The 22,559-nt window shown below is 33.4% G+C and overlaps 2 protein-coding genes, 2 long non-coding RNA genes and 1 pseudogene across 4 annotated transcripts; 3 read left to right on the top strand and 2 right to left on the bottom strand.

Annotated features, from left to right (window-relative positions):
• The first annotated feature begins 3,052 nt into the window (after positions 1 to 3,052).
• On the top strand, positions 3,053 to 3,692 carry LOC120136291. The gene is made up of 3 exons (XR_005517328.1): positions 3,053 to 3,379; positions 3,467 to 3,527; positions 3,615 to 3,692. It is a non-coding gene; the product is annotated as an uncharacterized LOC120136291 (long non-coding RNA).
• Positions 3,693 to 4,269: 577 nt separating this feature from the next.
• LOC120136323 lies at positions 4,270 to 5,277 on the bottom strand. Its single transcript, XR_005517331.1, has 2 exons — positions 5,049 to 5,277; positions 4,270 to 4,547 (listed from the first exon to the last, which is right to left on the bottom strand). It is a non-coding gene; the product is annotated as an uncharacterized LOC120136323 (long non-coding RNA).
• On the top strand, positions 4,374 to 11,624 carry LOC120136322 (hydroquinone glucosyltransferase-like). The gene is made up of 2 exons (XM_039152384.1): positions 4,374 to 4,389; positions 10,025 to 11,624. Exon 2 carries the CDS (start codon positions 10,051 to 10,053, stop codon positions 11,461 to 11,463), a length of 1,413 nt encoding a protein of 470 aa, XP_039008315.1. The 5' UTR covers positions 4,374 to 4,389; positions 10,025 to 10,050; the 3' UTR covers positions 11,464 to 11,624.
• Positions 11,625 to 14,818: 3,194 nt separating this feature from the next.
• Positions 14,819 to 18,784, top strand: LOC120136311 (annotated as a pseudogene).
• A 1,704-nt stretch (positions 18,785 to 20,488) lies between these two features.
• On the bottom strand, positions 20,489 to 21,893 carry LOC120136288 (probable WRKY transcription factor 46). Its single transcript, XM_039152363.1, has 2 exons — positions 21,354 to 21,893; positions 20,489 to 21,089 (listed from the first exon to the last, which is right to left on the bottom strand). The coding sequence occupies exons 1-2, from the start codon at positions 21,761 to 21,763 to the stop codon at positions 20,549 to 20,551; spliced, it is 951 nt and encodes a 316-aa protein (XP_039008294.1). The 5' UTR covers positions 21,764 to 21,893; the 3' UTR covers positions 20,489 to 20,548.
• Between the last annotated feature and the right edge of the window lie 666 nt (positions 21,894 to 22,559).

Raw genomic sequence — 22,559 nt, 5'->3', positions numbered from 1 at the left:
AGAAATTCAAATAAATATATTTGATTTAAATTAAAAAATAAAATGAGATTCGAATAATAAAATCAAATATACTTATATCCTAAACAATTCACTCGTAAATTGTGACCCGATTATATTTATATCCTAAACAATTCACTCATAAAATAGTACTAAAAATGAAAAGAAGATAATCGGGTCAGAGAAAGATTTTAAAGGCAGATTGTGAGCCAGCCGTGTTGTGTGCAAATGGGGCCTGTCGTTGCCTAAATGCTTCTGGTCATGGGCCATGCAATTCACTCGTAAATTGAATCCTAAACCATACCTGTTTCTAGTTTTTCTTTCACATAAAAGTTGTATTTATATTATTATTTGTCACATTTTACTCTAAAAGTATTCACCATCAATTATTTGTCTCGTTCTTATTATTTAATTTCATTTTCTTAATTAATATGAAGTGATTGTATATGTTTATAATTTAACCTTTAACCTTAAGATAAAATATCAATTTAACCTCTGAATTCAATCAAAGTTCTCGTTGTCGATCGCCGCTCATCACCGTTATCGATCACTGTCAATTGTCGTAACTGGTTACCACTGACCGTCATTGTCGATAACCATTAGACCCCAAAATTTCCAATTCTCTCATTTTTCTACCTCCAAATGAGAATCTAATGTTTATTTTATCAAAAATGTCTTGAACTTCACGACCCTAATCTAGAACACTTCAACTTCTTTTTAAAATAAATTAAAATAATAATTTAGCATTATCTTTATTTATAAATAAGGATGTCAAAAATCTAAATCTATATCATAATATGTTTATATTATAATGATAATAATTTAATTTATATAAATTTTTACCATTTTTACTAAAGTATAACATTATTAAGCTAATAAGAGTTAACGATTTAATGACCAAAATGTAATGATCTGATAACGTAAATAATCAAAATGATATTTTTCAAATTAGTGACTAAAATAAGATAAGCATAAAATAAAAGGGATCACGAGTGAAATTTATCCAAAATTAAATTACTATATAGGATAAAAAAGAAGAAAAGAAACAGTAACGAGTAAAGTGGGAGGGTAGCAGATTCCATAATGGAGGCCATGCCAGAGCCTCATTATTTTCGAATATCAGAACCTGCTATGGTCATCACAGAACTCTCTGGATTAGTTTTTGTTGAAATCAAAATAGTGAAACCACTCGAGGGTTTTGACTTCGGTTTATTGTTGTTTTATCAAAGTTTTAATAGTCTCAGACGACGTCGGAAGAAGACAAGCTTGGTAGAGTTTCTGACAAATCCCAAACTTCCTCGGAGAAGGGAATAGTAGACTTTAATGAATCTAAGGTTGCTGGTGATAAATGGTCTGTTGAAAATGCCAATGTTGTTAGCTGGAACAAGGATGAAATAGTGAATTCTATTGTAAGACAACAGCAGGTGGATTCCAATATTGGATATACTGGTAGATCACATAGACTAGGTCAGATGTCTGGTTGGCAAACTGGGAAGCAAGAAGAGATGGAGCAGTTTCAGAGAGTTCCGATACCTGTTGTTGAAGGTGTGCGATCTTCTACCTCAAAACTTCCAGATGAAGGTCCATCAAACCTTAATTTGGATTCTTATTATGGTTATAGTGAATTGTTGCAGAATCGAACTGACCTGGGTGGTTCTGGTAGAATTCACCTCGAACAAGATCCAGCTGAGCTTTTGAGGAAGCTAGATGAGCTAAAGGAGCAACTTAACCGGTCTTGTGATGTAATTGATAAACCAAAAGAGAAAATTCCGCTTGATGGGAGGGTTGTTCCTCCAGAGTGTGGTGCTGATAGCTGGTTTCCCAATGGTTCTTCAGGATCACGGAAGCCCTCAATGCCTTTCTTTGGACCTGATAAACGTCCTGCAGAAGCAGGGCCCTCTTATTTTAGCTATTTTCCGGAACCATATGCTTGTTCCGTTTAGCAGGATATGACTCGGCACGAGATGTATCCTCCAATGCACAATCCGAATCATATTCCTGCATTTGGAGATCCTTTTGGATCTAAAATGCTTGGAAGAGCTCCGCACCAGTTCCCTGGGAGACTACCAACGTCCACATTATCCATACTTTTCTGGGCAGTACAATGAAAGTAGTCATGACCCAATTATGCCATCTCCACGAAGCCCAGTGTTGCACCAGACTTCCTGTTCTTGCTTTCATTGTTATGAGAAACATCAGCGAGTTCCAGCACCTATTCCTCCTGGTTCATTTGGCAAGAAAAGGTTACATGATGTTCCTGGTAACCCATTGTACCATATTGACAACCCTGGGTCTTTTAGTTCACGTTCCCATAGTTCTAGGACTGCAATGCCCCCATTGATGGATGCATGGTACACAAGCCCATGGTAGATGGCCGAGTGATATTAACTGAGAAATTGATGGTTTTTTTCGTTGTCATCCCCAGAGGGTAGTGTTAGCCGGTGATGGGCGCCATGTTCATCCTATAGCTGGCGGTGCTCCGTTTATAATGTGTTATAATTGCTTTGAATTGCTACAAGTGCCCACGAAAGTGCATCTCATGATGAACAATGAACATAAATTGCGGTGTGGAAGCCTGTTCAACTGTGATAAACTTCACTGTCATCAACAAGAAGATTTTTCTTTGTAATCAGGCAGAAACAAAAGGAATTTTTTGTAGATGTTGATGATAATTCTAATGAAGGCCGTGTCAACCGAATTGCTACTAACTTCTCCTCTCCTCTGATGACTATGATCATTCAGGTTATGATGATTTTCAGCCAATGGACAGAGAACCTGTGGCAGTATCAAGCGGCCAGGCTTCGATTGCAGTCAAACCTCAGGAAAGGCAAAAGCTTACATTCTTCATCTCCAAGTACCTCTGAGGATGAAAACAATCCAGATGTTTTGATTCCTTCACGAGAGGGAGTAAGTCCTGTTCAGCAGCCAACCAAGTCCACATTGTCTCCGCCTGCAGGCTTACCTCTTCAAGAGCACTTTGATTACTCTTCTACCAATCATGTACCCAACCGATTCGGGAAAGGAAATCATAATAGCCGCTCTGAATGGGAGAAAGTTATGTCAAACAAGGTTACCACACGACAAAATTCTTTAAAGGAGGCATTACCTACTGAGATGGAGGTGTCATTCAATAAGTACTCTAATACTGGGATTTCTCAAGATTCAGGGGATGCAATTAGAGAAGTTGATCAACCAAAAATGGCAAAAGAAGGTGAATCGTTTTTTGCAAAAATTATCTAGAAGAGTTTTAAGGATCTCTCAAGATTTAATCAAACCGAGGAACGTTGGAAAAGTAATGTTTCGGTTAACGGCATCGTATCCCTGATGGTGTGGTCAAAAAAGCTGAAAAGATGGCTGGAACAATTCTTCTTGGAAAGCATAGGTAAGCATTCGTCGATATTCTTTCTGTAGTTTCTTGTGTATTTAATTTAAACATTTGACATTATTGTGTTACACATGACTAAATCAGGTATGATTTCCGAGCAGGATTCTGGGGTGTTCTCGGCGGGCATTATCTTGGCATAATTCCTGTAAGATTGAATAATTTTTTTACCCAAGATACTATTAGTTAATCATTTTGTTGTTTGGTTTTTGCCAAAACAGAATTTCTACTGCAGCGTTTTATCGAAGAACTTAATTATCCAATGCCAGAAAATTGTGCCGGTGGAACCACCATATTTATGAAACGGGAGAGAAATCCGTCAGAAAGATTTTGATTTGCTCATTAGTCGAGGGAATCCGACCAACAGGGACAGATCTTACATCATTGAGATATCAGGCAGGGTTCTGGACGAGGAGACCGGTGAAGAGCTAGAGAGCCTTGGCAAACTTGCCCCGACGTGAGTACATCATTCCAACATTCCTTTTCATTAAGAATGGTACATGATTGGAACATGATTTTGTCATTGATGTAGTCTACTTGTCATGAATATTAAGTGTTAGGAAAGCATATAGACATTGTGCAGTTCTGTAGACTGTTTGAAAGCTCTCCTCTTGCTTCATTGTGTGCCCATTATAACCGTGTACACGTATCTCCGTTCATAATAGATTCTTTGTATTTTGAACAGTGGAGAAAGCAAAGCGCGGTTTTGGCTTGAAAGTTCCAAGAGCAGCTGCATAATGAATTTGTTGTTATCTGGTGGATGATTCATTATAAATCAAACTTACCATTTAAACCTCCTTTACTTTTCGCATAATTGTTACTCTGTAAACAAAACTGACTAAGCGAAAATCGTACAACATTAAAGGCCCAAAAGAAGGGGAGAGGGCTGGTTTTGGCAAAGCACTGAAATATTATTTATCTTCGTAAATGAAGTATAGTTATGAAACTTATTCTACATACCATTAATATTGAGAATCAATGCAAGTGGTTTTAAGAAAGAAAAAAGAGAAGCAACCACAACAATCAGATTTGATATTATTGAACAAACAACTCATGTTCCCAACAGCCACCTTTTGCTGAAGAAAAACAAGTCCTAAATGCCATCGACTTCTTTCTACTTGCTTGGTGGTGGTGAATCATTCTTCTTCTTTGGATTAAGATACGGATCCTGTGAATATTCAATTGTTAAGGAACATGAATTTGGACAATTTTAACATAATTAGCATGGAAAAACATCATGTGCTCATTTAAACTCACCCTTTTCAATCTCCAATGGAGATTCCATGTTTTCATTCTCTCAAGTTTAATTTTTCATTAAAGTCACTGTAAACCAAAGTTCAAACACGCAAAAGAAACGTATACTTCAATATGACGAATCGACTTGGAATAGTGAATCTAGATTATCTATAACCTATACAAAGAAAACTAAAAAAAAAATCATCTAAATCTTCATGTTCATCAAATTACGATGTTTGGCAAGTTGATCCTCCTAATTTTATATGTTTTCTAGCATCATAATCAGCAATTATTCTGATAGATCAAAGTTTAGACTTTATGTTTGGCAAACCCAAATGAAATTCCTAAAAGCGAGAAGTAGTATTACTAATCAACGATTTTACATGTGCAACTAGGTTTAAAACTGGAAAAATATAAGGGCAAATGAAATTACGTCAACAAAGAGGAGGTGGGCGAGAACGGTGACTCCCACGACGCCGCCGATGATGAATACTGGGCCAGTTAGCAAACTCCATTTCCGGTGTATCATGTTTCCGCTCCGATTTTAAGTTACAGTCTCCGTGTTTCCTCAGATCCCAAATCCCAATATTTGAATACGATTACTTGACTCGGGTGTATTTAAAGAAAGAGAGCAAGCCAGTCGGGGGCAGACGGGCAGTCCTTGCTTGGTCCAATCTAAGGATTTCTTGAGCTTTCGCCTTTTGGGACTTATTGGGTTAACTTGGCCAAACTCTGGGCCACAATTCATTTGCCCTTCAACTGTCGTTTCAAATAAAATCAAGCAAACTTGAGTAAAACGTTTTAAAATTATAAATTTATTATTCGTTTTTATTTTCCATTTTTATTTTTATAAAGTTTAAATTTTCACACATGATATCATGCGATAATGTTAAGTTTAAATTGTATGCAAAGCTCATAAATCATTTGATGAAGGAAGATAAAGGTAAGGGATGTAAATGAGTATAGCGTTTGATGAACTGTTTGTGAATAATTCATATAACATTCGTTTATTAAGTAATATAAATGAGTATTAACGAAATTTATATGTTCATTTAATAAACGAATGAATATGAATAAATGTGTGTTTGTTTCGTTTATGTTCACGAACAAACCGATTGTTGATAATCTCGTTTATGGACTTGTTTATTCGATTCTCGCTTTCTTTTATTTTTTTACATTTAAAATATTGGTGAAGATGTGGACTAAACTGAACATAGTGTGTACTTTGAAGTTCAAATTGTGAGGCCTAAAGAGCTTTAGGACCAGTGGCGCAATTTTACCATTTCTAAACATATAAATAAACATGTTCACTAGCATTAAACAAACATGTTCGCAAATAATAAATAAATGAACATGAATACCTTCAAAAATAAACAATTGAATACAAACATAACTTTATACATTCAATTTCGACTTATTTACATTCCTATACGGGTGATATTCGTTAGAAAACAAGCTCAAGGACGAAGCTGCCAAGGCTTTGAGTGAAAGTGGGTTGTCAACGAGTGCACTGTCCCAGTTCGTGCTCAAATGGAAGGAATAGAAGAGCATACAAACGGAGTCAAAGTTCTTTTCGGATCCTTATTTTCATTTCAATGATTTGAATATTGTGTGGACTTACGCAGCTTGATTGAACAAAAATATAAGCGAATAACAAGGTACCAAGGCAACTGATCTACCACCCTCTTTCTTTCTTTCTCACCGAATATCTATATTTGTGATTCAACAATTTTAACCTCTGAAATCTCAACTTTTCAAGTCTCCGTTTTTGGTAAAAGTACACTATCTTCGTGTAATTCAATCGTCCCTTAAAAATTTTAAATTATCATATATTATAGTTATAATTTTATATTTTTTACTTCTCTTAAAATTTTAAAAATCCGTTCCTAACATAAAATTTTATTTCCGTCTATTATAAAGAAGTATTGGTGGCAATGTTATCGTGCACGTTTGATATACCTTGTGCGCCACTATCACTCTTGAAAAGAAAAATGCTTGATAATGATATAATAAAGATAGTAGCTGCATAATCCAGTCTGGTTAATGGGGTGTGTGTGCCCCAATGGACACTATAAATCCTGTGAGTTACCTATCCAATCTCGAACATATTATTACTGGAATAACCTGTGGTGGATATCATTTAATCAAATTTAACTTTAATATTAATATATTCAGAAATTTAAGAATAAAATCTAAAATTTTAATATTATTTTAAAAAAATAATAGGTATGTAATTTTTTTTAACATATTTAATTTAATTATTTTTAAAAAAATAATAGGGATGCACTCAATCTCTGTCCGCCATTTATATGTCATCAGGATGCGTAAGGCTTTGGTCATACATTACATGGCACCATTTTAATATTTATAAACCAAAAGTCAATAGAGAAATAGGGAAATTCATAATTAGAACAACGAAGGAAAAAAAGTATAAGCATTATAGATTCCATGATTCCTTTTTTTTTTTCTGATATGCTCAACTGTTGCTGGGAGCTGATAAGAACATGTTACATGCCGCTGCAACACTACCAAAACAGCTTCAATGTAGATTCAAGTATTTTCATGCAGCTAAATTTTAAATAGTGTTTCAATTATTAATACTTTATAATTTTTAATATTTGGGTGACCAAAAAAAAAAATATTAATAATCATATAATTTAAAATATATTCATTGAATTAAGAGGATTATACATTTCGTCTTTATTTTATTTTTCGTAGAATATATTTCATCTTTATATGCATATATAAATGGAAAAATAAATGCTGGATATTGACTACCGACCATTATTTATTGGTTCAATATTGATTTCCATCTCCACGATTGACATTAAAAAAATGAGAAAAATCAAAGATGATAGAGTGTCCTGATCACACGTGCGTCAGTCCTCAAATCAGAACAATTTCGACATCCAAGCGTCCAAAATTGTTTAATTCTTTAAGGGTCAACGACGATAATAAATGAAATGAATATCAGATAATCGATACGTACTCTGGTTTCTTTCTCTTTGGTCTCCCAAATAATTAGACTTTTCAGCTAACTTAATTTATTAGTTAATCTTGTACTAATTTAATTAGGGTTCGTTGAAATTAGCAACATTGCGGATTTGTCCCATGTTTATTGGCAATAATTAACTGGTGGGGCAGATAATATATTTTTTTGCATCATCTTTTCATCACCGTGCCGTCATGTAGGTTTGTATGGTACTGCATGGATTTAACATTATTTAATTTAAATCATGAAACAATAACTATCTCAACAGTCCATTAGAAAATTGTTATTGGCAAAAAATTTAGTTATTGTAATAAAAAAAATGTTGGAAGAGCTAAATATAAACCGATGGAAATAGGTGAGACAATCGTTCATTTGAAAATATGAAAATTTTTATATATTTTAAATATTCGTTTGATAATGTGTTTTTATCTTTTAAAATTTTAAAATTTATTTTTTTAACATATACTCTTACTTTAGTCCATATGAAAGAGTATTTATAATTTTAAATTGTTGGATTAATCTTATACAATATAAAGAGTTTTGCACTTGTATTTTGCGAATCCTTAATTAATATCTTCAATCTTTGCGCTTGTGCATTAATAGCAAGATATCCTACCATCTAAATTCACCATAGCTTTTAGGGTGAACTACAAGTTTAGTACACCAACTATCACTTTTATTTTGTTTGATCATTTAACTATTTATTTTTTTAAATCATACTTAACGTTTAGATTTGACTTCATTTTGATCACTTATTATTAAAAAATAACAGTAATGCTGATGTGTATCATAATTATGATAATGCCACATCATCATTAAAAAACAAAAGATGTCATGCCAACAATTTTGTTAATCTTTTAACGGTTGATGGCTAAAATGAAACTGAAATTAAAACTAAACAATGTATATGATTTAAAAAAATAAATTGTTAAATGACTAAAATAAAAATGATACTGAAAATAATAAACATATAGGTTGGTGGCTTGATTGAAAGAATATGTGTTGAAGGGTGCTAATTTTTGGCATGTGGAGTACAAGGCTCATTTGAGTTGAGTTTTAAGGAAATTGTTAAAATTGATAGGTGATGTTGCTGCCTTGTTCAATTCTGGTTTGAATTGGGCTAAAGGTTGATTGTAGGTGGATCTGGGAAAATACTAGAGTGGTGAAGGAAAAATGAAGTGGCATAAGCTTCTTTGGTTCCCTTCCCATGCGCCTAAGTATTCTATTATAGCTTGGATGGCCATCTTGGACAGGATGTCTACAAATGATAGATTGACTCGGTTTGGAATAGCCACTGATGACTTGTGTGGTCTTTCTGATGTTGCTATAGAGTATAGGTGCCACTTATTCACTGAGTGCTCCTTCTCAAGGGAGGTTTAGAGGGGAGTTTTGTGTACTTGCCGACTGCATTTCAAAGGATTGAGTTGGGATGATAAGCTTTTGTGGGCAATGAAAAACTTGAAAGGTAGTTCTCTTCTTGTTCGTATCCCAAAGTTGGCTTGGGTGGGGTTCTATCGATAGAAGTGATAGGGTTAATGTGATTTTGTGTGCTGATTGGGGCATTTTTTAAGACCAATTTGTCTAGTTGTATTGGTTTAACTGTGATTCTGTTGAATCAGTTTTGTGGTTTGATTTATGTTGGTTTTGTAGGCTATTGTGGCTGACTGGTTGTTTGTAGCAGCTAGGTTACTTTCTTTGATAATATACGATACACGACTTATAAAAAAAAATTTATGGCCCCATACTTTTAATGTTGGGTCCGAAGACTTTGAAATAATTGACAAATCGATAATTTTTTTTTGTCATTCATGTTCAAATTCTAATTTTATACAAAATTTAAACATAAAAGTAGCTGTTTTCTTTCATATTTTTGAATTTAATTAATAATAATATTATTATGAATATAATAAAAATACTTTTAAAAGTTATAACATTTTTGGTAAAATTTGAAAATTATAATACCATTTTAGACTCAAATGCTGAAACCGAGCAATAATGATTGGAGTAAAAAGCTTCACTTTTTCACCATAAGAGCTGGAGAAGGGAACCAGAAAGAAAAAACGAAAAACAGAGAAAAAGGGTTTAATTATATATATCATAAGACATACGTTGGAAATGACATCAGCAGGTCCACAGTCCAATAATATCCAAATTGTAAAAAAATAGCTGTAAATCCATTTCCTCTAGAAATCCCTTTCACCATCAGCAATTCCACCCACATTCTTTGAAGAATCACGTAAAAATGATTATAAGTACATATTCTTTATTAATCTACCGTGTATTGTTATACAAATTAAATTCTACCATAAAAAACAAACAAATAACTCAACAATCTGACTCGACCCTCTATATAAACCACATCTTTCTCTCCATTTTCCTTCATACCAAACACACACACCCACAAGAAAGAAAAATAGTATAATTGGTTTTTGTTTTCACTGCCATGGAGAAAATGGAAACACCCCACATAGCCATTCTGCCCAGTCCTGGGATGGGTCACCTGATTCCACTCGTTGAGTTCGCTAAGCGATTTGTTCAACAACACAACTTCACTGTCACCTTTGTTATCCCCACCGGCGTTTCTCCAACTAAAGCTCAAAGATCAGCTCTGGATTCCCTTCCGAGCTCTATAGATTATGTTTTTCTTCCTCCTGTTAACTTGTGTGACCTGCCTGAAGACGCGAAAATCGAAACGGTGATTTCTTTGACGGTGGCTCGGTCTCTGTCTTTCCTTCGGGATACTTTGAAGTTACTGGTTGTAAAGACGAAAATCGTCGGCTTGGTGGTTGATCTTTTCGGGACCGACGCATTTGATGTTGCCAGAGAATTCAACCTCTTGCCGTACATCTTTTTCCCGTCTACAGCCATGGCTCTGTCTTTGTTTCTTCACCTGCCGAAGCTTGACCCGATGGTTTCGTGCGAGTACAGGGACCTACCAGAAGTAAGAATTCCGGGGTGTATACCCATTAAAGGCAAAGAATTGTTGGACCCGGTTCAAGATAGGAAAAATGATGCTTACAAATGGGTTCTTCATCATGCAAAGAGGTATAGATTGGCCGAAGGAATTATGGTGAACAGTTTCGTGGACTTGGAAGGAGGAGCTTTAAAGGCTTTGCAAGAGAAAGAGCCCGGTAAGCCTCCGGTTTACCCGGTTGGTCCACTTGTTAACGTTGATCCAAGTAATAAAGCTGACGGGTGTGATTGTTTAAAGTGGCTAGATGATCAGCCACATGGGTCGGTTTTGTACGTCTCGTTCGGAAGCGGTGGAACCTTGTCATCGGTCCAGCTAAACGAGTTGGCCATGGGGTTGGAAATGAGCGAGCAACGATTTTTGTGGGTTGTAAGAAGCCCGAATGATATAGTCGCTAATGCCACATTTTTCAGCGTGGAAAGCCAGAATGACCCTTTCGATTTTCTACCAAAGGGGTTCCTGGAGAGGACTAAAGGCAGGGGTCTACTGGTGCCATCGTGGGCACCACAGAGTCAAGTGCTGAGCCACGGCTCGACTGGTGGGTTCTTGACCCATTGCGGATGGAATTCAATTCTGGAAAGCGTTGTTTACGGCGTGCCTTTAATCGCATGGCCACTCTACGCCGAACAAAAAATGAACGCCGTGATGCTAACCGAAGACATCCGAGTGGCGTTGAGACCTAAATCCGACGAAAACAGCTTAATTTCCCGAGACGAGATCGCGAAGACCGTCAAGGGTCTAATGGAAGGCGAAGAAGGGAAAGGCGTTAGAAATAGAATGAAGGACCTGAAGGAAGCTGCCCTAAAGGCACTCTCCCAAAATGGGTCTTCCACAAACGCACTCTCTGAGGTCGCTACAAAGTGGAGGAATCAAACTCCCCTCTAAACCCAATCTTATCCTTTCTTTTTCCCTTTTTTTAATTTCAGCCTTTAAGTTAGTGCAATCTTAGCTTTTGTATGTTCTATATGGATTATTTTCCCATTCTCTTTGTAAATGGTGCAGGCAATATATGTTTAAATGCCAGAATTTCTTGGGAGTTTTTGTGCTCTAATGTTCTTCTTTAACTTTCTCCTGTATATTTTATGTAGTAGGTAGGACTGGTGTGGCCAATGTCCACTGTGTGGTATTGAATTGAAGTGGACCCAACGACCAAAGAAAAACTCACAGCACATTTTAGTGATGGCCTCTCTTAGCAATAGCATTCATAGAGAGTAGGTAGATGGTAAGTTTAATATTACAGTTACAAAAAATAATTTTTCTCTTATTTAGACTCGAATTAAAGATTAATTTTTGAAAATAATATCGAAAATTATAATATGTTTTAAATGAGTAGGTGAGTGGTATTGACATGCAAATGAATCCAGTCCGCTAATATGTACGGCAATTTCTACATAACCAAAACAAAGTAAGAAACGAACAAGTTATTGCGAAACAAGCACGAAAGAGAAGGCATGTATCACATAATACAGATCAATTATAGAGTTGATTCAAGGAATTTTCATATTTTCCGACTGCAATAAACATTCCCTTTATTTAGCATACCTATGGATCAACAGTGCCTCTTTTTATTACAACGTGATCAAAGTAGATATTTTTCCATTTCATCCAATCCAATTATGTCCTCTGTTTCCCACAACAAATTAATCCGTCTCAAACCACATCAATTTCTTTTGTCGAATGGATATTGATCTAATTTATTTATTTTTATTAAAAATAATGTATTCAAATGAACTTTTGGTACATACTATTGTGAATTTAATTAGATTGAAATTTGGAATTAAATGTAGATTATTGAACATCAAACTAATAAATATATATAATTGTGGTATAAGTTGATGTATCAATTGATTTCTTTTTTGACCAAGACAAAGTGATTATAATGTAATATGTTCATGACAACGTACATACCTTACAGATACGATTGCTCGAACTCAATACCTCTAAAAAGAACAATATTCCTTTTTATTACTGAGACCACTTTGATACATTAGGTATAAAATGTTTTTTCAAATAAAAAAATCATTATTAAGTAAATAATTTATTTGTTAAAAGAATATAACAGTAACAAATTCTTGGGGGCATTTGCATCCTTGGATTGGATATTGTTTTGTCTTCGTTTGAAATTGCAATACATGAGTTACTATTGTATAGTGGCAGATCACCTACCCTGCCTTTCCTATTCTACTAACTCCAACCATTAATCTATAATCTCAGGATTTTCTTTCCAATGTCCATTGTATAGTCATCCACACATTTTTTCCCCTTCCATTCCAAAATTTACTCTATTTATATTGAAAAGGGAAAAGTGAGGTCAGGTTACAAGTGTATTCATTATTGGGTCTGGTTAGGGGTATAAATGAATTGAACTTGAATGAATAAGAACATGTTTGTATTAGTTTCTTTATTTTTAAAAGTATTCATATTTATATTCAGTTCGTGTTCGTTTAATTTTTAAATTTCATGTTCGTCTATTTATTTTTGATTGTGTTTTTTTCGTTTATTTAATGTTCGTGAACATGTTCATTTAGTGTTCGTGAATATATTCACTCAACGTTCATGAACATGTTTATTTAATATTTATTTTACGTTCGCGAACATATTCATCTAGTGTTATCGAACATATTCATTCAAAAATATTACCAAACAAACAAGAAAATTAAAAATTAAACAGAATCCTTAATATATATTTCCAGCAAACTCAAAGCTCAAACCCAACGGCATATCAAAACTCATTCAACTTTTTTATGAATAATTTTAAAATTGGATCCTCCACAATGTCATAAAATACCAATATAAAATTTCTTCAAAATCCTCAAAAGTTAAAAAAAAAAAAAACTCTATATCACCAAATAAAACAAATCAGAATTATATCACAAAGTAAAATTCAGAATTCAACATACAAAGTAATATAATAGATAATGAGTTAAGAATAAAAACCCATAAATTTACATATTAGGGTTGGCAACCGGAAATTTTACAAAGTATTAAAACTCATTTAGTTAGTACAATTTAATCATGATTTATCTTGTTTTCGGAGAAAGTAATACCAAAGCCTCTTGTAAAGGTGTTGAAGGTGTGTATAAAATTTCATCATATATTCAATTTAGTATTACCTTCATTAATATTTAAAATATAAAAATACATAAGCTTCTAAACGAGCTTGTTCATGAATATAAACGAACGAGATAATAAACGAATTTGTTTACGAACATAAATGATCCAAACACACATTTGTTCATGTTCGTTCTTCTATTAAGAGAACATAAATTTTTTTTCATAATCGTTTATTTAATTTAACAAACTAACGTTATACGAAATATTCACCAAATGCTTTCTTCATTTACACTTGTATAGGTTTGATTATCCCATATATATATACATAGTAGAGTAAATAAGTTAAAATAAACACTACTCATACCTTTCCGAGTTGTACTCAATTACTCATAAAGCTAAAAAAAAACTGGGAAATAAAAGTTGCTGCAATCATCATTGATAGATGCGTCAAAAGGGAAATGATTGGAGGGCCAAAACAAAACTCAAAATCTCATCATTTTCTTTAACTAATTCATCGCCATTTTATATTTTAGACTAATTTTTCTTCTTCTTCTTCTTCTCATTTGTTAGGTACTAGAAGTCTAACACAATTGAGGGTGGAAAATTACCTGTTTAATTAATTTTAAAAATTATTTTACATGTAAATTTGTTTTTATTAAAATAAATAAAATATATATTGACTGTTTATACTTTTATAAAATAAATAAAAAGTATTGTGAGTGGGTCGAATTTTAATTTTGATAAAACCAACTTAAATAGATTTTACTTAATGGATCTAAACTTGAGTGGGCTCCTTTTCTGTTGGTTAGGTTTTGAATTAACTTAGTCTTAGTTTATTATTCCATTTTCTTATAATGTTTTGGAGTTATCGATATTTTAAGGGCATAAATATATATCACATGAACGATATTAAGTAAATTTTCGTACAAAATTTTTAGGTTTAAAATCCTGAAAATAAAACAATATGAAATATTTTATGGTCTATATGATTTTATTTGGTTTACCGAATTTAATTCTATTTAAATTATTAAACGAATCGGTAGAAGATATCCTTGATTCATAAAATCATGATATCCAAAAATTTTACGGAGTTTGTGGTTTTTTATGAAATATATTTGTGTTTAGGAGGATAAAAAGGAATGAATTAGAAATATTGGGATCTAATGGTCCTTGGCGACGACGAGCGATGGCAGCTGAAAGTGATCAACCGCCGAAAGTGAGAGATTTTGATTAAATCTATGGATTAAATTAATATTTTATTTAAATTTAAGGGATCAAAATTAATTTTTATCTAAAATTTAGAGGTTAAATTTTAAAAAATAACATATTTTACTAAAGTATCATGTTATCAAACTAAAGATATTTTAACTAAAATATTATAAACCGATAGTAATAATGCTAAAAAAATATAATTAAACAATGTAAATGATCGAAACTTTATTTTTTAGATTTAATGAATGAAAATGAACACTATAAAACCAAAGGCATCATTTCAGTGATTTAAAAGATAACTCAATAATTTTTTTCTTAATTTTGGGCATAAAAATACGGTTTTAAAATCACTAAAATGTTAGATATCCGATTCCCCAATGATTCCTAACGAATATTAGCAACAAAAACTTCAACAGAACAATGATTCATACACTTGTCATTCTCCATTTTTATATTTGCCAAATGTTACAATTATATAAACTCAGATTTTTTTTAACAATTCCTATAGAAAGAGGAAAAGATATTCCGTTCTTAATGAGTATTGAATCTACAACTTAGAAAAAAGGAAATGCGTCAACTAAGAACTTTTAATCACTTGCTCTAAAATTTATTGATATAAACTTATATTTTTTTTGGAATAATTTCTACTTGAGGAAGGGGACAGTGAAATTTTACTTATACAGGATATTGAACCAATGACCTAAGGGAGTGGAAATATATCAACTGAAAACTTTTAACCAATTGCTCTAGAGATTGTTGACTTTAAACTTAGTTTTTTTTTTTTTTTTGAAAACAAGATGATGATATATTCATTAGTCAAAGAAAATATCATCCACAACGTCTTGTCATATACATACTAAATAAACACATTCATGATTATCAAAAATAAAATATGATGATGAGCGACAAGTGATAGTCTAATGAGCAAGAATATAAACAGTTGAGACAACGGCATACAAAAACGGATCGAGTACCAAACATAAAGGAGAAATATCTAAAGAATAGCCACAATGGACTAATGAAAAACCAATCCCTCTTAACTGCAATCCCATCCGACATAGATATTCAACAACCAACGGAATATCATATATTAGCTAAGGAAGAAATCAAACATTGAGAAAACAAGCAAGCAACCAAAAAACATGTAGAACACCATGAAGAAGATCAATGGAAAGTGCATGCACCAGAAGTTTAAAAACATCGGTAGTTATGATATCTTTTACGGAAAAAAATAAAGAAAAACTATTATTAAAAATAAATTAAAATACAACTGAAAATTAATAAAAAAACATACAACAAACAACCGAAAAATAAATGATAGGGAAGTGGTCGAAGAAAGCTACCACCACTACCATGACGCAAAGAAATTATAATAATCGCTCAATGTAAACTCAGGTCTTTAATTTAAAGTAGATGGACGACTAATATACGTACATTTCCAAGCCATAAAAACATGATACCGTAATACAATAAAAGAGAATATCATATTTTAAATAAAAAAAATATTGTCGTCTTTTGAGTACTTAAAATACCTTACTACATAATATTTTGTACAATCAGTTATGCTAACCATCAAGAACTACCATCTTATAATTTTATGACTATAATAAGAGGTTATGTGCACATGGAAAGAGATAAGTTTACCTTCTTTTTTTCTTCAAATGGTCCTCACAATATGACCATGTCAAACAACGTGAGATGTTGCAATAGTTGAAGAGTTGTTATGAGAGATATATGTTAAGAGAGTTTAAAATTAGGGTAAACTACGGTGTTTAGTATTTAAACTATTAGTTTAGATCTATTTTAGTACATAATTTTTTTTTCAAAATCATACCTAACATTTAATTTTTGTTTCATATCATTCCGTTAAAAAATTAACGGACGGGCTAACGTGACATAGCTCTGGTGGACGAACGACCAATCTGAACATGGGCCATGAAGATTGAAAGATTAAGAAATCGAAGAGTTCATCGTCGATTTGGAGGAGATTGAGGCTTTACCGATGAAACAAAGGTCGAAATCGTGTTTAGGGGGTCGAAAAAGTATGAGCTAGAAAGTTTGGACTTCATAGACCGACAGATGCAACAACCGGCGACTGTAGACATTACGACCGATGAACCCGTCCGTTAAGTTTTTAACGGTTAGTATTAAAATAAAACAAAAACTAAATGTTAAGTATTAAAAGATCAATAATTAAAATAGAATCCGTCCATGACTAGACGGTGATGGTGTAGTTTACCAATGTTTCCCTTTAACCGAAAAAAAAATAGAATAAGATGATGAAGATTAGAATGAAATGGTTTTTGGTTTATCTCCATAGGAGGATAAAGGGAGCGTGAAGTTGGCCTTTGACAATGACAGCGGCTGCCTCCTGCTGGGTGTTGGGCATTCCCCTATTCAGAAGAAGGCTGAGACTTGCCGAAGCATTGTTCATTCGATGGAAATCAAGGTGTGCGTAACAGGTGCAGCAGGCGACCTAGGTTCTTCGCTTGTCAAAAGACTCCTGGAAATCGGATACATTGTTCATGCAACAACAAGGAATTTGGTTACTCTTTCCCCTTTCTCTTCTATCTCTTTCCTGTCAAATCGAATCTATCTGTTAGCATTGTAAAAATCTGATCTAAAAACTGAATAATCCGGATTAATCTGTTTTAAGTTGTATTTAAATGTTGTAGGAGATTCTGACAAGGTAGGGCATCTTAAAAGCCTCCCACATGCAGAAACCAGGCTAAGGTTGTTTGAAGCTGATATATATGATCCGTGTGAGTTCAAACCAGAAATTGAAGGTTGCCAGTTTGTAATTCATATGGCTACCCCATTGCAACACCAACCCCAAAATTCTCAGGTATCATTACTATTATTATATGTATATTTCAGATCTTAACAAGTGCTTCCCACGTGATTAAACGTTGTCGTACTTACTAATTTCTATGTTCTCTATATTGAATGCATTACTTTGGTTGGATCTAATTAAAAAATAACATGGAATACACAGTTCAAAGACACAACCGAGGCTGCAGTTGCAGGGGTGAAGAGTATTGTGGTGTCTTGCATTGCATCAGGGACAGTGAAGCGACTCATTTACGCTGCTTCCGTCGTTGCCTCATCGGCTTTAAAATAAGACGGGAAAGGCTACAAAGATCAGTTAGATGAATCCTCTTGGACTTCCCCCGGTGCTACTCCTCTAGTCTTCGGCACCGACTTGTTAAAGGTAACTAAAATCCTTCAACATTCATGGCGATAAACAGGATGCAAATGAATCTGGGATTTATATTGCTGCAGGCATATGCAAGCTCGAAAGTAGCTTCCGAAAAAGAACTGCTGAGGTACGGTAATGAGATCGAAATCGCGAGCCTCGTTCTCGGACTCGTGGGTGGAGCGACGCTTCTGTCGTGCATCCCTGGAAGCGTGAAGGTGCTGATTTCTCAAACCACAAAGAACGAATATTGGTACAACACCCTGAGGTTTTTGGAGGAATTGTTGGGAAAAGTTCCGATTTTGCACATCGAGGATGTCTGCGACGCTCACATTTTCTGCATGGAGAAACCATCGATGAATGGCAGATTCCTTTGCGCTAGCGCGTATTTGAGCTCTGCAGAGATCGCTAACCTTTATCTAATGATTTTCCATGATATAGGGATACTTTTTGAGTAAGTCATGATTATGACTGAATTGTTTTTACGTGAAATTTATAAAGCAGGCTAAATTTACAAATCTCGCATGCTTGGATTCAGGTTTGTGGAGAAATTGGAGAGAGAAATAGTTTGGGGTTCGACTAAGCTGAAGGAAGCTGGATTTGAGTACAAATATGATGTCAAAACAATACTTGAAGAAAGTATCAACTTGGGTCACAAGTTTGGGGAACTCAAAACTCCACCCTCTCCAGTATGAACTATGAAATGTATGTTTCCGCTACCCAGTGTCAAAGTTTTGCAGAATAAATGTTTAAAATTTTGTTACTATTGTTTGAAAAGACAAGATTTAGTTGACATACTCCTCTAATGGGTAGGATGGACGAGGGAGATTGGATTGTTAATTTTCATATTCTATTAATAATATATTTTTGTCTTTAAAATTTTATAAGTTGGTTGAACTCATCAAATAATATCAATGATTAAAGAGAAATGTTGTTTCCCTAGAGGCCATGAATCTGAGCAGTTGAATCTGATGGGTGTATGTGTGTTGTCAATAATTTATTAGTTACTAAAATATTTTTTAATTTTTGTCATCGAATTTATTTTTGGAAAAAATGTATTTGATATTATATTATTCCTTTCCAATTTTAGTTAGTGACAAAGTTTTCATTAAAATTTAATAGAGATGACGACATGACATGATATAATAATAGTTTTAGTTTTTAAAATTTATATGTTTTACCAATTTGGTCTTAATTCGAAATCATTCAAATAAATTCTCGATATTAAAAAATCATATCAATTTGGTCCTCTTCTTAGTTCAAAGTAATTAAGTAAATTTAATACTACAATAAGATGGTGACACTAACCATCATCTTATAGGTGAAAATTAAGAAAAATATAAAGTATTTTGAATTAAAATGAGGACCAAATTGATAGGATTTTTAAACATTAAAAAATATTAATTTTTTCGAATTTAGGATCAAATTGATAGAATGTATAAATTTTGGAGACTAAAATTATTATTAGCAGTCGATAATCAAATAAAGAAAACATAATATCAGTGACTCTTTTGTCTTTTACCAAAAGAAAAGTTCAGTGACCAAAGTAATAAAGTTGTAATAGCTTGATGATCAGTAGGATATTTTACCCTAAAATAAATTGAAAAAATAATAAGAACTTATTACTGTGCTATGGTAAAACTTACTGCATTAGAAACAATTTCATCTTGATCAATAAAATAAAATATAACATTGATGATGTTTTTGACCAAAAAAAATTAATTGTGACAAAAAAATTAAGTAAATAAAGTAAAAAAATAATAATAATTTGATGTCTAATGTGATAATTTACATTAAAAGTCAATAGATGAAAGAAGAAAATATTATTGTGATGTGGTAAAAATTATTATTTTAGAAGTGTTTTTTTTACGATTGGTACAATCGTAAAACATACGACGACCCAGTCCACTGATAACATTATTTTCTTACTTTTAAAGACCAAAATTAAGAAAATGAAATAATGGTTTTATTCTTTTCAAATGAGAAAAGAATGTTGTTTTCACATATAAATAAATAAATAAATAAAGCAGATAGAAAAAAACATATTATTGTCGGTATGTTTGACCGTATAAAACAATGAAGCAAACTCTTGTATTTATAGGAAAGATGAGAGAATAAAACATTAAAATGAACATATGAAACAGTGAAAAATGGACATAAATTCAGGCCAAAAAAAACAGTTGATTTATTTTTTTTTTTAACAAAAACCGTTATAGTTAGAAACTATTGAATCCTTATGTTGTTTTAAAATGTTGAATAAAATATTGTAATTTTAAATGTAAAAGACATGCTTGCTGGTTGCTACCATGAACTAAGCAAACAATGATAACGATATATATACGAGTAAAATTTGACTTCAATCACTAAATACAAATAAATTTAAAAATATCAAATAAACACTTCAAAAGATTTATATCTAATCATTGTGAAATATCATTACTGGAATTATTTACATGGATGGAAGGATACAAATTGCTCCTCTAATGGGGTGGAAATTTGAAAACAGGATTAAGAGAAGAATTCAGGGTTATCAAATGGAAAGCTTTGATCAAATTCCAACTTATCAAGTGATGAGATATCCAGATCTTCGATCGGTGAATTGGTAACCGAAGTCGGGCCGGAGATTATATCTGTAAGATCAGATTCAAAGCTGCCCATGTCGCATGATGACACCGAAAAATAGTTGGATTCGGATGTCTCCGGCGACATAAATGCCGGAGAAAGGTTTTCCATTATGGCTCCGATGAACGAGTCATTTTTAACTGTTTCCGGTTCAAAAGGGAACGAAAATGAAGGGAAAACATCCTTCCTATTGTCCAAGCCCTCTGCTTTCTCATCAAGCTGGTGCTGCCTTTTCCGGGAGTGATTCCCTTTCTCTCTAGACTCCACCGGCACCGGCATAAACGTACCGGCGAACTGAGAGGCTTGGTTACAAGTATGCCTCCCTCTATATTTAACTTCGAAATTCGTAGGGTCGCTGTCTGTTCTTTGAACTTGCTTAATGGCTAAGCAACCTTGTGAATGACGATGAGTGCATCGATAATATCCCCTGAGATAGAACGTGCAAAATTGAATGTAAGAAAACTAGGATTATTCTTGTACTAAACAAAGCTCCAACCAGATAAAAAAAAAACTGGGTAATGTATCTTTATCTATGCTTTAAGGTCATGTTTCAATATCATAAACTCAAGTGGGGAATAATTAAAACTAGCACCAGTGTTTTGTGGTTGTGGTCCTTTATGGTAACCCCAATCACAACAAAAAATTGATCTTCTATATGAAAAAAGGGTAAAAAAGAACTTTTTTTTCTCACCTTGGGAAATTTGATCCAAGAATAGCTTTCTGCCCATATTTTCGCCAGCAATATCCATCGTCAAGAGGATTGTCTAATGACGACCCGGAGCAAACCCGAACTTGCTCGGTCACCCCGGACGACGTTTTCCTCTTTTTGAACACATCTTTTTCACCTGATGCCTCGCTTCCGGGGCTGCTACGGTCGATGGAACGGCATGATTCGATGGCGGTAACTGAGGGATTAGTTCCGATCACGAAACCATTCCAATTCAGAATCGAAAGAGCTTTCTCGTAAGAACAAAGTATTTTCTCAAGTAAGAGTTGGCGTGTTTGGTGAGACGAAGAAGGATGGAGATGCTTCATGAGCTGATTAGTCACCTCTTTCCCCTCTTTTAGCTCATTCAAAAGAGTCCTTAGCTCCCGATCCATTGTAGCCAAAATCAAATTCAAAGTCCAAATGATGGTTAAGTACAAGAAGGGATGAAGGTATGCATGGAAGGGAGAGTTTAAAATAGGGTTTTTGTAAGACAAAAAAAGAAGGGCAGGAAAGGAGGATATTGGAAAGAAATGAGGTGGAAAGAGGTGGGAAAACCCAAACTTGTAGTGTCACCGTAGGGTTGGAGTGTGGATAAAAAGGGGGCTGACCAATTCAAGTGAACGTACAATATAAATTGGAGTGAGAAAGATCAGTTTTGAGAAAATATGAAGAGAGTTGAAAGTCAGAAATATACTTTAAAAGAATCTTCAAGTTCTTCTTCCGCGTTGTTGCTCATTCATTTCACTTATATTACTAGGGAAAATTACATGTTTAATCATACAACTTTCAACATGTTTATGTTTTGATCATTCAACTATAATGTATCTTTTTAATTTATTAATTAAACTTTCAAATTATGTTCGTTTACTTATTTTTGGATGTTAAGTCTTAAAGAAAATACCAAAAAATTGTGTTTGGAAACTTTTTATTCATGAAATTAACCTAGAATTTTAACCTTCTCCTTTCTCATAAATAATATTTTTCCCTGTCATCGTTCGATCTTCATTTATGATGTAATGATATCAAAACGTTACATTTTCTCTCCTATTTATTCTTCTTAGATTGATGCTCTTTGAAAATTGAAAAAAATAAAATAAAATCAAGTTGTCGACCTTATCTTGATAAAGTCTACAATGTTCATTGGCTGATCAACATTGAACTGATAAATGTCATTTTTCTTCTCTTTGT

Source organism: Hibiscus syriacus, unplaced genomic scaffold (assembly GCF_006381635.1).
Source record: "Hibiscus syriacus cultivar Baekdansim isolate YM2019G1 unplaced genomic scaffold, ASM638163v2 tig00110622_pilon, whole genome shotgun sequence".
Taxonomy (NCBI): Eukaryota; Viridiplantae; Streptophyta; class Magnoliopsida; order Malvales; family Malvaceae; genus Hibiscus; species Hibiscus syriacus.
This window is presented reverse-complemented; position numbering and strand designations above follow the sequence as displayed.